General features: G+C 44.1%; 1 protein-coding gene across 1 annotated transcript in view; it reads right to left on the bottom strand.

The window, feature by feature from the left end:
• Positions 1–15,403, bottom strand: part of LOC126195498 (uncharacterized) — a 385,955-nt gene that overhangs the window by 26,913 nt on the left and 343,639 nt on the right. The window contains exon 10 of the mRNA XM_049934125.1: positions 8,356–8,548. Within this exon, the coding sequence (XP_049790082.1) occupies positions 8,356–8,548 (193 nt within the window). The remainder of the gene's footprint in view (positions 1–8,355; positions 8,549–15,403) is intronic.

Here is a 15,403-nt window from a genome sequence, read left to right as displayed (position 1 = left end):
ACGGATTTAGTTAGGGAGTATATGTATTGTGATGGTACAGTCAAAATGCCCAACTCCTTGAAGAGGTGCCAGCGTGACGGCCAAAACTAAACGGCACACTTTATTCTTACTGCTCGTTCCTGTGCAATCAGTACTTTTTACCTCTTAAAATTAATCCATAAGACATTATTGAGTGGAAATACGCGAAATATGTCAGAAGGTTAATTCGTTTATTTCCAGGGCTAACAAATATACGAAGAGCAAAAGTTGCTGAACTTAAATGTCTGAGCAGGTCAGCAATATTTTTCTTCATGTTCAACATTTCAGCAGTATGTACAACCAAAAATTTTGAGCAATCTACTCAGTTTACCGATTGCTCTTCATGTGCTACATCAGTTGCTGATATGTCTCTATTTTTTTAATTCAATTTTTTTTTAGTCATCAGTCATCTGACTGGTTTGACGTGGGCCGCCATGATTTCCTCTCCTGTGTCAACCTCTTTATCTCAGAGTAGCACTTACAACCTACATCCTCAATTATTTGCTGGATATATTACACTATCTGTCTTCCTCTACAGCTTTTATCCTCTACAGCTCCATTGAGTTCTGCAGAAGCTATTCCCTGATGTCTCAACAGATGTCTTATTATCTTTTCCCTTCTTCTTGACAGTGTTTTCCATATGTTGCTTCCCTCGCTGATTCTGCGGAGAACCTCGTTATTCCTTACTATATCAGTCCACCTAATTTTCAACATTCTTCTGTAGCACCACGTCTGAAATGTTTCTATGGTCTTCTGTCCCATTGCTCTCACAGTCCATGTCTCACTGCCGTACAGTAATGTGCTGTAGACGTACATTCCCAGAAACTTCTTCCTCAAATTAAGGCCTATATTTGATACTAGTAGGCTTCTCTTCGGGAGTAATACTCTTTTCATCAGTGCTAATCGGCTTTTTATGTTCTCTTTGCTCTGTCCATCTTAGGTTATTTTGCTGCCTAGGTACCAGAATTCCTTAACTTCATGCACTTTCTGATCACCATTCCTGATGTTAACTTTCTCGCTGATCTCATCTCTGCTAATTCTCATTACTTTCGACTTTCTCCGATTTACTCTCAATCTACACTTTGTTCTCATTCCATTCAGCACATTCTGTAATTCTTCATCACTTTCACAGCAGTATCATCAGCGAATTTTATCACTGATATCTTTCACCTTCAATTTTAATCCCACTCTTGAACCTTTCTTTTATTTTCATCATGACAGTGATAGTAAGAGGTCAAAGGATATGCTGTACTGGTTTGACAATGGACTCGTATTTCGTAGAAGTGCATTGCAAGTCACTGTTATTATTTAGATTTTCTATGGTTTCCTTAAATAATCTAGGAGAATGCCAGAATGGGTTCTTCGAAATAACTATGTCAGATTTTCTGTTCCCAATGACTTCGTCTTTGACATACTTGAATAATTATAATTGAAATCAACAGCTGTATTGTAATTCAACGTCGTTTATTCAAAACATGCATCAGTTTCTACGCAGAGAAGCGTCATCTTCAGGCCCGAGGCGTAATCTGCCGTCAACGTATGAACTACTATCACGAACACCAACGGAGTTTTCAAATGGAAACAGTGCACATTATTAAGCATGTTACGCCAGCACATGCAACCAACAAAGTCGAGTGCAGCGGGGCCAAAAACCAACTGGATTCAATAACTTGCAGTAACAAACCCACCAATGGTCAAACGGCAACTCAGATTTTACTTTTTTGGCATTAGTGAAAAAAAAAAAACTTTTGTTTCTATGTTGACGTGAACTAGTGCAAGTAGTTCAGCATACGAGAAGCAATATAAATTTTAGAAACATCTGAGAGAACACGCTTCGAAGATTTACCCTGAAAACTTGAATGTAATCACATCTTTCCAAAAAAAGTCACCAGTCTTAAATTGGTCAGCGTAAGGCCAGTAATAAAAATTTCAACTATGAATTCAGCTTCAAGAGCCGCCAGTGAGATTATCATGGTGAGATTTCAAGCAAGGCATTTGGAAGGAAGAAAGTAAATTGCTGTCTTTGCTTTTCAAGCATCGTCAGGAAAGTGCTATGTAGACCATCTAGATGTGATGCATTATGTTTAGATTACTAAAGAAAATTTGCAGCTCTCATCATTTTCTGATTTTGAAGAATGGTGAGCGGTGGTGCGCCTTTTCTGGCGCACCAGCTCTTTGGCACGACTATCGCTTACCCGGCTCTACTACGATCTTTGCCCCTGTTGTGATATGGCGGCGGGTATTTGCGGCTGGGGAGTTTGTCGTAGGACTCGCTACGAGGCGCTAGGACGTGCTTGAGGGGACGAAGGAGCAAACATGCGGGCTCGGCCAGCAGCGGCGCGGCCGATCTACCTTGCAGGTCGGTCGCGAGTTTGTGGTGGACCTGCCTGATGTCAACTCCGGGCGCTGCTTGTCGCATTGCTTTGGTGCCTGTTTTCTCGGAGAGGCCCATCCCTCGACGCCATCTCGAACAACGCTCTCCATCGGAGGTGTAAGTGGTTTTGGTGCCTTCCTTTCGTGGAACCATATGCGTTGGAGCGACTGTCACTTGTTGGTTGGTTGGTTGCCCTACTGTAAGTGTTGTTGAAGTAAGAGCAGCCGGCAACGTGTGTGATTGCAAGGAGACCAGCAGTCACTACTTCCTTTAAGGAAATCAGCGTCCGCAAAAGATGTAGTAACTGTAAGCTATTGAAGATATTAGGTCATAGCCTAGTTGTAATTTTCTGCATACCAAGCTTACACTATTGGCAGTTACAGTGCAGACCTATGCAAGGAAATTAAAGTGCACAAAACCTAGTTGGTGCTGAAGTTGTGCATTTGTATAACGTAATATTATCTTGAAATTATTTCCATTTCATCTTTGTACACATTGTTGGCCTCAATGATATGTGCAAATATTCTTTGCCTAACTATGGGAGTGTAAAAGTCTGATGTTTTAGTCGTTTTATTGAAAGCACTTATTGGTATTTTTTAAAATTGTATTATTATTTATTGGTTCTTAACGTATATTAATTGATGTTTCCTTGGTGTTTGCCGTGTTTTCTGCGGTCTGTGTTCAATTTTTTCGGCGAGTTGGCGTGTTTGGGAGCGGCGCCACGTTCTGCTTCGGTTCACAGAAGCTGTGACGTGCCGTATAATGGGAAGTGACTCCCGGTTGGGTCCCGTCGTTTAGGTGTTGTTTTGGGAGGCTGGTCTGCTGCTTCCGGCATTTTAAGTTAAGTCACCTTTTTCCCAGCGCAGCCTCGCGTCACTGCCCGTTTGGTAGTTACGTAAAAAAAAGGGGTTTTTAATTGCTTGGGTATCAATTGCATTAATTAACTTGTTGTGCTCCTTGTGGTATTTGGGTTCGTAAAGAACTGGTGTGCTTTGTAAATCGTTTTCATATTATTGATTATTGCCTTTAAAAAAAGGGGGAACATATGTGCCACCTCGTAAAATCACCTTCAGATTGTAATTTGTTTCTTAAGTATTGATACCTCCAATAAGCTGTTGTAATTGTACTTTTTTATATTGTCTTAAGAGCGGCCACGTGTTGCTTGCCTCTAATTTCTTTTATAAAAGTTTGTTTGAATACATTATTATTAATTGATGCGCTAGTTGTTGTGTTAAGGAGTGACTTAGTAGGGGCCTTGACCTTCCATGCTAAGTGTTCCCCTCATCCCGACTTTCTAAACTACAAATGGAAAGAAAATACTGAGAAGACAAAAAGACATGTCTTAGTTAATAAAAAAACGTGCCCTCTGAAGTGGCTGGTGATGGTACTGTGAGACGACTTTATACCTGGCATCGCTCGGATCACACTGTCTCGAAGACTAAAGTTACTAAGGCGCAGATCGCTAGTAGGCCTGCCAATTAATATTTGCTTCGACCTATGGTGTTTACGTCAAAGATTTATGTCACATTGGATTAACTGAAAGAGAAAGAGCCAACATAGCTGCAGATGTGGTGGAAAAAATTAAAACTTCAGTTGCTGGCTTTGGACTGGGAAGGACTGATCTCCTGACGAGGAAGGATTTTGCAAATATTCACTTTGATACAACTTGTGCTCATCCGTAAGACATCGGAACGACGCAATTGCTGCAGAGGCTTGGGTGGATGAAATTATTGTCTGCTATTCTATGAGCCCCAAGGGATAGTTAGCGAAAGTCATCCAAGCCTATAAACTTCTGGTTGTGTGTTAATTCAATGAATTAAGCGCAGAGTGAAGAAATATCGACATGAGTTTGTTTGTATGGATGCAATGCATGGACTAAATTGGCACGACTTTGAAATAACAACGTTATTTCAGAACGAAATTTTCACTCTGCAGCAGAGTGTGCGCAGATATGAAACTTCCTGGCAGATTAAATTCCTGACCTTTGCCTTTCGTGGGCAAGTACTCTACCGTATAAATTACACTGAGGCACCAGTGGAAATATAGCCGTGGCTAGCATACGCTGCCCTGGAGCCCTTCTGTGCACTTTGTAATGGTAATCTGCGTGGCTAGTGATATTTCAAGGAGCATATAAAGAGGCACACAACACTGGGAGTAATGGGGCAGTCCTCTCGCCACTCAGACGGTTAGGTGTCTGGATTACACAGGTGGTAGAGGCACTCAAGTGAGGCTTGCAGGAGTCTTCAGTCACTCATAGAAGGGTGGGATTTTCGCTGTTCTCCTGGATAGTACTGTCCACAGCCCAAGTAATAGGTTTGAGTCTTATGGGCTGGCCTGACAGCTGCTAGCATCTGGAGAGGACTCACGGTTCTTGAAGAGACCAAGCCTGTTGTTGTGGGAATAGGTCCTAGTGCAGTTACCGTCACGTTCGCTTGGTGTGTTGGAAATTCTGCATTGTATGAGCAATGGTCCGACTTGCCTATTGTCGCTTGACATCACACGGGGATTTCCACTACAAACTTTGAGAGGGGAGTGTGCCCTGACTGGCACACTACTTGATATGTTGTAAGTTGGGAATTTATTTAACATTGCAGTTTCACGCCATTGGAAAGAAGTAAATAACATTTTGCCTGATTCCTCTTTGCTGCAGTGCAGGTCCAAAGTGGGGGGAGTCGGTTGCAGGGACGCAAGGCGTGAACACTCTGGAATCAGTGATCTTAGAGGAGACTTTACTTGTTCGATTGGTGAGAGGACGATCATTCTGGTGTTCTGCGCCGGGACATCATGCTGATGACTTAGTGTGACCCACAGATTCTGGGCTGGTGCAGATCTCGTGCTGATCCCTTCTTCACGTCCATTGACACAACACGAGATTCATGAGCATTTTGTGCAGAAGCAGCTTGATAAATGGGATTTTACCACTTTATAAGGGCACACCGAAGCCACAGTGCTGTCAGATTCCAATTACGAAGATAGGTTCTTTTGACATAGCTACGTAGGCTTCTGCAGCCGGTATCATGATAATTAAAATTCTTCTGAGTATTGTACCGTGTCACTGTGTAAAATATTTTAATTATAAACTTAAAACCAATGTTCCGACCGCAACAGCCTTCCTCAGGGCAGCAATTGCCTGAGGAAGGCCGTTGTAATACTGTCCAAACGTTGGTTTTAAGTTTTTAAGTAATTTATACAATGGCACAGTATGATACGCAGTAGTATTTTAATCATCGCAGATTCATTTACTTTTAGTTTGGACAACCAAAAACTGCATAGCAAAATTCAGACTCATTGTGGTTACTCATGCCAGTGAGAGACGTGCAGCTCCAATCTATTATAGTTCCCTGTACATCATATTTGTACTGATAAATAGTCTATCACGTTAGATTTGAATTTGTCAGTCTATTGGTTTTCTTGTATATGAAGTCGAACTTTTCTAACGAATCACCATTCTATTTTGATTTCAGTTTCATTTAAAGTAGGTAGTGTTCCCTTCATATCATTTTAATTATCAATTACTGTTAAAATATAGTTATTAACTGATTTTGTAGCAATTCCCCACCCCAAGTTACAACCAAATTTCGGATAGCGTATTTCCATTTTGTTAAGTGTATTAACATTGGGTCTTAAGGGGTGTGTTGGAGTCTGGATGGTTTCTGACTCTAGTAAGGATTTCCAAGTTCACACATGCAGGATATTACAGAGTTGGAATATAGTATCAGACAGATATAATAATAGAATTTGTTAATGGCTACAGCAAAGTACGTAAGGTATGTTTTTGACAAAGTTTATGTGGTGAAGTTTCCACGCTGTTGAGAAGTAAAAGGGCAGGAAAAGTGAAGTCCAAATATCTTAAAACATCGACATTTATTCACTCGAGGAGACATATACAGTTATATCAGAAGTATTCAGAAGGTAATATACAGAGTCTTTTTACCTTACCCACTGTTTTTTATGAAAATTTATGGAGGATGGCAGATTAAAATTACTGTGGCTTGATTCCTTGCATTACTACAGAATTAAATAGTTTCCATAAATATTTCCCATTATGGCCGATCTTAGGTCCGCCATATTTAACACTGATACGTCTCCTTGGCCACAAAAGCCTTCTACTGGGTTTCCCTATGATGCAGGTTCTCGTCTGTCTCACTCACACACTACAGTGCTTAGGCCTCAATAGACAATAGACGCCTGTGAGTTTCCCCATCTCGTGGTGCATCTGCGCCCTTTGTGGCACCCGGTCCAGACGACAGAGTTCGTCTCACAATTCCTGACGGCTGACTCTTTCGGCCATATACTTAAATGAGACCGAAATGCTCGTTAACTCACAGCAGGTGAGACGGCATGGCCTGGCGGGTACTGTATACAAGTGTGAAGTAATCAGGGCAGCACAGGGCACAGATGTGCTATGAAGAATCCATATGTTGCAGTTACAACAGTGCCGAGTAACCTGTGTGTAGGGGCAGAAGGGGGCTTTATAATTATCAAAGAGCACCCCACTTGTCTGCTCCAGAGAAACTAAGTCAGAGGCGCAGGGAAGAGACGTATAAATAAGCGAGCTTGTAGGCTCAAACCAGTCAGTCCTGTTGCCATTCTGTCTACACCTAGGACCAAAGAGAATTACGACTGTCTAAGTTGTAGGCCAACCACGATGACCTCTGGTGATTGATATTGGTGGCCAACTGGCTACCTGAAACTACCACCAACCACTGTTGCACGGATGCACCGTATCTTTGGCAGGGCGGGCCGCACCTTGGAGCTGCACTGGCGCGAGGAGCGAGAGATCTGATAGCCTCTGCCTTCAGGGTGACATCGTCCGGTGGACTAGAAGCTGCTGCATGCAGTGTGTGAACTCGCGGCCTCCCAGGTGCAGGACTGTCTGTGGGCACTTACTGAGCTGTCCTGGGCAGCCGACTACAGCTGCTAAGGCTTACTACAACGATGGCAGTTGGCTGTGACCCTTCAGCGCTCTACATGGGGTGCACAAGTTGTGCTTGAGGGAGCAGTCAGTCGTGTCATGGACTGCTGGTGCAGCCAACACATCGGGCAGCCACTTAGCCATGGTGTGACTAAGAGCGCTACGTCTGGAAGGCTGGGCAATTGGATGCTGATACAGCAGATTGTGGGGTTGGCATTGGTGTTGATGCGCATGCATACTCTATGTAGCGTCATCACTGGGATCAGTGGAAGGCTGGCTGTGTATCTTCAATGCAATAAAGTCAATTACCCACTGGTCGATGTTTCTCTGCATGCTTCAGCGTGAGTGAACCCCATCTCCCAAACTGTACCTCTCAGTCGTTCTGACATATTAGAACGCCTGAGCTCAGGGGTGGCAACATTTTAGTTGGCTTCTTTTGTGGATGAACCATGTAGCAAAAGTATCGAAGTCGTCATGGAATCTTCATAAAGGATAACCAAAAGACGCAAACAACAGCACAAAATACACTACTATAATATGAGTGAGCATAGTGGGAACAGGTTAACTTTCAGTGTCAACAGATGCTACCAGTTTCATATCAATAACGCTAAAATTAAAACTTCCTTTCTTAGAATGGTTGAAGTCGATTTCCCATTCTGATTTGCTTTGTTACACTGACAGTGTGTATGCATTCTGCCATCTGAAATGTATTGTGGAATGTTCTGACATTCCATTCTGCGACTTTCAGTCTGAGTCGACTTAATGTGAGAACAGCATCGACATAGAAAGAGGGTAATATTGTATATCTTTCAACTTATCAATGACACATCAACAGTCTTATACATATCTAAAGCTTACCTGAGACATGTATGTGGGCAAGTAAGTCACACTCCCTCGACCTGTTTCCACCCCAAAGCAACTACACATTTATAATGTTACGAACAAGCAATCAGACTTGCGATTTACATCACAAATTCCAAAGCACACATTCCGTTGTTTACGAGTGAACTATCCAAATGGCAAGTACAAACTAATGTTCGCGTCTTACCAGGTCCGGCGTGCGCCGCAGCCCCACGAAGAACTCGCCCGCCGCCTGGCAGGCAGCTCGCGCCACCTGCGAGCGCAGGTTGCGCACGTGGCGCGACAGTGCTGCCGCGACGGCGGGCGCCTGCAACAGCACCGAGTCTGGGTGGTGGCGCACCAGCCGCACCAGCACCGGCATGGCCGACAGCACCTGCTCCCTGCAACACGGGCGTGGGCCACACCTGACGACTACTCCGTACCGGTGATGGTCAACAGGATATACCAGGTGGGCTGAGGCCACTCGTATTTACGTGCTCAAAAAGTCAGTATAAATTTGAAAACTTAATAAACCACGGAATACTGTAGATAGAGAGATAAAAATTGACACACATGCTAGGAATGACATGGGGTTTTATTAGAACAAAAAAACAAAACAAAACAAAACAAAGTATTGCTAGGCGCGTGAAAGATCTCTAGCGCGTGTCATTTGATGATGATCGTGTGCTCAGCTGCCACTTTCGTCATGCTTGGCCTCCCAGGTCCCCAGACCTCAGTCCGTGCGATTATTGGCTTTGGGGTTACCTGAAGTCGCAAGTGCATCTCTAGGGATGCTGGAAGACAACATCCGACGACAATGCCTCACCATAACTCCGGACATGCTTTACAGTGCTGTTCACAACATTATTCCTCAACTACAGCTATTGTTGAGGAATGATGGTGGAAATATTGAGAATTTACTGTAAAGAACATCATCTTTGCTTTGTCTTACTTTGTTATGATAATTATTGCTATTCTGATCAGATGAAGCGCCATCTGTCGGACATGTTTTGAACTTTTGTATTTTTTCGGTTCTAATAAAACCCCATGTCATTCCAAGCATGTGTGTCAATTTGTACCTCTCTATCTACATTATTCCATGATTTATTCAGTTTTCAAATTTATAGTAACTATTTGTATATCTGACACATCCATCCCTCCACCTCCAGGTACCTCATATCCTGTCCCAAGTTAACTTACACAGCCTCCCTCCTCTTGACCCAGAATTTCTACCTGTCCTACCAATTTTAGCCAAGTTTCCATATACTTTCCTTAGCTCAGCCCTCCAATACCTTTCCTAGTCTCCTGTACCACTCTCGCTTCTTGTTCAAGCTTCCATTTATATATTCCACTTCCGAGCCCAACATTATCCCCTAACCCCAGAAAAAGCGATAAATTTATCTGTGTCGCCGTAATGGATAAGTTTAATCTTTATCTGTATCGCCCTGTTGCCCTTCATCCCCACAACTTTCCCACTGACATAGCATTTACCACTGCAAACTGAACTTGAGGGACTTGCAAAATTTATCATCATCATCATCATCATAATCGCCATAATCATCATTGTTATCATCACCATCATCATCATCGTCATCATCATCATGATTGAACTAGCCACACTGTCACCAATTGTAAATAATCAACAGCAGTAATCTTTATTTTGTTTTTAATTCTAAAGAGAGGACGAATGTTCAGTATTCAGGGATATGACAGGAACAATTGCTAGAAGAAAAACGGTTTAGTAAACAGCTTCTCTAAAATGCTTAACTTAGAGCTATGAGCACTTGTTCATCTTCACTTCTGTGAAACAAGTCTCTTGTACTGAAAACGTACTCATAGGACTTAAGGTGTGCAGTTTAAAGCCCATGTGTACTAGACAATTTTTTTTATGTTTTGGTGCTTACTACATGCTCCAAAATTTGGAAAGCAAAAATCTTGCTATAGAAGAGATTCGTTTCATAGTATCAAAGATGTAGAAATGCTCATAGCTCTTAGGATATGCACTTCACAGCCCATGTTTACTAGATTCAGATGTTCATTCCTACCATATCCCAGAATTTTGACTATTCCTCCTGGGACACCCTGCCTAGTGCTTCAAAGTCTTTGCATAAAAAATTTCTAGAGATTATAGATCACCTCATGGGGAAAAGACTTTAGTTAGAGACAAAATGAATATTGACACTCCCAGCGACTCTAGGCCTATCGAAATATTTGATCGAACATTAAGATGAACCTTAAAGGAAAGTCGATATATGCTTTGAAGCAGCTGCCATATAAAATCAGGACAATATGGAGATCGTTACCGAGAGAATATGCAGAAAATCTCGTGAAAAGCATGCTAAAAAGGTGCCAAGCTATAATAGATAATGGCAGCGATTGGATTAACTATTAGGTAATTGCGCAATTAGTAATAAAATGTATTTTCATGTAAATGTATATATTTATAATAATGTCTTTTACTTCATACGGATAACGGCGTACGCTCTTTTGTGGAACTGGCTATATATACAATTCGTCTGAAGAGCAGCATATGGCTGCTGTCAGTTATGGGAGGGGGGGAAATTAAATGATCAATAAATTAAAGGAAATTATATCATTAAACTCACTCTACACTAGCACTGAGAATGTAGTCGGATTCAGGAGAAAGAGGAGAATAGGAAGAAAAGTGAAGAAACATTGTGAACGACTCTGAAGATTTCCTCACAAATTGAAATGTCTAATCCAATGGTAGGCAGTCCTTAATATGCAGGCGACATTTGATCCACGAATATCGCGAGAACCACAGAGCCATTATTATTTTGCTCGCAGTACAATGGTGATTTCGCCTTTGGAACACGTCCACACTCAATTCTACCACATAACGCCATGTAAGACTGTTATGTAGCGTAATTCTTGTAAAATGACTTTATTATCTGAGCGTTCTGTGACTGAAAACGAAAAAGAATTCTATGAAACAGTAAGAAGTCTACTTAAATCTCGCTTCATGCCTAGCTTCACATGTGCTGTCAGGATAGTCAATGAATTCACATGGGCTGAGTCCAGTGGAACACAGGAGGAAGGGGGGAGGGGGGGACCTCGCAGCAGTCAATCCCCATCAGCTGTGTTGTCTGTTGTTATACCCTCTAAGACAAAAAAAGTCGATGCACCACAAAGGAATTTTCCGAATGGGACGGAAATCGGTAGATATGATGTACATGTACAGACTGTAGCGGCACCAACATTTAGGATAGGGAAAGTTAGTTTTGTCCAATATTCTGAGCACAAGTTACAGCCAGGTGTGGGCCGGATTAAAGTGAGTTACACATACCAACAGTTGTGAGGTTGAATAGAGGCCACAGGGCTGTCAGATGGCTGAAAGAGTATACATAGTGGTTTTGCACATCGCAAATCACAGGCAGAAGGAGCCCACTGGCCATCCTAGCTTGTTTATGTGACATGAAGCAGCGCATATGGAAAACCAGAGGCGCACAGCCGCATATAAATAGGTGCAGGTTTCTATTGAGATTCATTCAAGTGTGACAGCTCTCCTGGATGGCAGGGCGTGTCACACCACCAGCTACACGCAGCAGCAGATGGGGCGCCAGCATTCCAGTCCACAGCGGTTTGCTGGTTCGACCGTCTGAGGCTGACGCAGGGTCTGTAGCCAGCCAGTGGCGAGCCACTCCATGGCTCACTACCGCGGGCAGTCGTCCTAGCTTCCAACACATGCCAGAGGCATCCCGAGGTGAGGGCCACAGATTCGGACTCCGGATTGTGGGTGCTTGTTGTCGCCGCGATCTTAGCCACACTGGTGAGAAGCACACAGCTGGCCACCTGTGGCTCCCACCGAGCAGTGCTGAGTCGGCAGGGTCGCAGACTGCTGAGTCGACTGCCAGCGTTCTGACAATGGCCACAATCTGCTGCTGTACAAGGCTGACTCACAGCTGTGCATGCACGGGTCACTGAGGCAGCCATTCTGCACCAAGCCATTTCACAGACAGCAAAGTGGTGTCCTCAGCATTGTGGGACCCAGTGACGCAGATCGAGAGGAACAGGGGCACTGTAGTTGGAAACAATAAATCACTTGGAAAACTCAGACGAGTGTTAATACGGTGCCTTCTACCTCTTCCCGCTACATTTGATGTTGATGTTACATTCAGTGACAGAAGTTGCCACTAAAAGACAAATAAATGATTACAATTTCAGAAAAATCAGATTTTTATTCAAGAGAAAGAGCTTCACAGATTTAGTCAATAACATGTTGGTCCACCTCTGGCCCTTATGCAAGCACTTTTTCGGCATGAGACTGATTAACAGAGGTGTTGGATGTCCTCCAGAGGGATATCATGGAAAATTATGTCCAACTGGCACGTAAGATGTCAAAGTCCCGGGCTGGTTGGAGGGCCCTGCCCATAATGTTCCAAACGTTATCAATTGGCAACTTTCTAGTCCAAGTAGAGTATGGCATTCACGAAGATAAGCAGTAGAAACTTTCGCCATACGCTGGCGGGCATTATCGTGATGAAATGTAAGCCCAGGATGGCTTGCCATGAAGGGCAAGAAAACGGGGTGAAGAATATCGTCGATATACCACTGTGCTGTAAAGGTGCCGTGGACGACAAGCAAAGGGGCCCTGCTATGAAAACAAATTGTACCCCAGACCATCACCCCTGGCGGCCAGGCGGTTTGGCGGGCGACAGGTTGGTATCCCACCGCTGTCTGGGGAGTCTCCAGACACGTCTTTTCTGGTCATCGGGGCTCAGATTGAAGTGGGGCTCATCACTGAAGACAATTATACTTCAGTCAAAAAGATTCCAGGCCGCCACAAACATGCTGTATAGACAGTGTTTTACAGGATTTAATCTTCGAATGCCTTGAGGCAGTTCACGTTCAGACATGCCACACAGCACAAATAATCACTTAAGAGGTTTAATTACAAGACAACCAAATACATGGCAATCCAGAGTGACCATCTGACTATCTTGCAACTGTATGGATGAGCCACACAGTAGGGGATTTTATCTTATTTTATTAGCTTTCAAAAGGTAACTTTATTTTTCTTGTTACAGCCAAGCCTCGGCCAGCAGTGTCGGCTACCTGTAAATTTTCTCGTCCCACGTTCTGGCAACAGGAATTCAGCACCAAAGAAGGCTACCTCAATCATGAGCCTCCCTCGTGTGCTGACACAGTAATGCCAGTCAGGCGTCGCTGACCAAGCCACACTCTGGAAAATTCCATTGCCGCCCCTGCGGGTTTCTCGGTCCTGACCAATCAGGGTGGAGGAAGCCGCATGGCGTGTTGGATGTACCTGGCCGCCCGCCCCCGGGGCCCTCTCTCTTGGACGCACGCCCTATAGCAGTGAACATCTCCCGTTTCTGCCGGTGCTGCGGCGCCGTGGACTTAGTTTTCGCAGCTAGCATGCCGCTCGAACTTGCCAGATTGGCAGACACCAACTTTCGTTAGCTTCATGGACTATGTTTCGCAAAACTCTACGCTCTGGCTCACCCTCGCCTCTCTAGGCCTGACGATGTGACCCTTCATAAGGCAAAAGTGGTCAATAAAAGACCTGAATGAGATTTTCACTCTGCAGCGGAGTGTGCGCTGATATGAAACTTCCTGGCAGATTAAAACTGTGTGCCCGACCGAGACTCGAACTCAGGACCTTTGCCTTTCGCGGGCAAGTGCTCTACCATCTGAGCTACCGAAGCACGACTCACGCCCGGTACTCACAGCTTTACCTCTGCCAGTACCTCGTCTCCTACCTTCCAAACTTTACAGAAGCTCTCCTGCGAACCTTGCAGAACTAGCACTCCTGAAACGAGGTACTGGCAAAAGTAAAGCTGTGAGTACCGGGCGTGAGTCGTGCTTCGGTAGCTCAGATGGTAGAGCACTTGCCCGCGAAAGGCAAAGGTCCCGAGTTCGAGGCTCGGTCGGGCACACAGTTTTAATCTGCCAGGAAGTTTCATATCAGCGCACACTCCGCTGCAGAGTGAAAATCTCATTCTGGAAACATCCCCCAGGCTGTGGCTAAGCCATGTCTCCGCAATATCCTTTCTTTCAGGAGTGCTAGTTCTGCAAGGTTTGCTGGAGAGCTTCTGTAAAGTTTGGAAGGTAGGAGACGAGGTACTGGCAGAAGTAAAGCTGTGAGTACCGGGCGTGAGTCGTGCTTCGGTAGCTCAGATGGTAGAGCACTTTCCCGCGAAAGGCAAAGGTCCCGAGTTCGAGTCTCGGTCGGGCACACAGTTTTAATCTGCCAGGAAGTTTCATATCAGCGCACACTCCGCTGCAGAGTGAAAATCTCATTCTGGAAACATCCCCCAGGCTGTGGCTAAGCCATGTCTCCGCAATATCCTTTCTTTCAGGAGTGCTAGTTCTGCAAGGTTTGCTGGAGAGCTTCTGTAAAGTTTGGAAGGTAGGAGACGAGGTACTGGCAGAAGTAAAGCTGTGAGTACCGGGCGTGAGTCGTGCTTCGGTAGCTCAGATGGTAGAGCACTTTCCCTCGAAAGGCAAAGGTCCCGAGTTCGAGTCTTGGTCGGGCACACAGTTTTAATCTGCCAGGAAGTTTAATAAAAGACCTATTACTTCAACTCTTTTAATCCTTCCTTCACGCCCACAGCATCCCCATCCGACCGTCCTGTACACAACATAACCGACATTTGGTCTGGATGTATAAAACGCAATTCAGCGAACTTTATCAGAGACTTTGAGTAGTCATTATATATGCCGATTGACTGCATCTCCCCAATAGTGTGGAATCACTATCACACGAGTTGGACCATTACTAAAGGGATACGTTTTCTATTTGCAGGGTAAATTCTTTGACAGTCTTCAGAAACATTCTCGCTACACATTCACCAGATGTTAAAATGTTAGTCTGTACTATCATGATAGTGGGGGATGGGGACTGGTATGTGTTAGCGTCACGTTTGATGGGCGAATGGGACGTTGAACCGCAGGGAAACAGATGAGATACTACACACACATATTGTCAGATGTGTAGACTTTATTCTCATATATGTTAATGCCCGTCTGCCTCGGACTATTTTGATGAAACAATATCTTGCAGGTTAAAGAATGGATTCCAAGGTCGTTCAGAGGCGTCTCTGGATCTTAAAACTGCAGTAGATGTGTGAGAAAGCAAACTGCAAATAGTTATAGAACGCTTGTCAGGAAGGTATGTGACCACTTTTGGAGATACTGAACTCCCCCTCTCTGTAGATAAAGAATTTTTTTTTCTTTATTGATTTTCAATTCCCCCTGAAGGGAGGTGGGCTGGC

The sequence above is a fragment of the Schistocerca nitens genome, chromosome 7, assembly GCF_023898315.1.
Source record: "Schistocerca nitens isolate TAMUIC-IGC-003100 chromosome 7, iqSchNite1.1, whole genome shotgun sequence".
Classification (NCBI taxonomy): Eukaryota; Metazoa; Arthropoda; class Insecta; order Orthoptera; family Acrididae; genus Schistocerca; species Schistocerca nitens.
The sequence above is the reverse complement of the archived record's forward strand: the minus strand, read 5'-3'. Positions and strand labels throughout refer to the sequence as shown.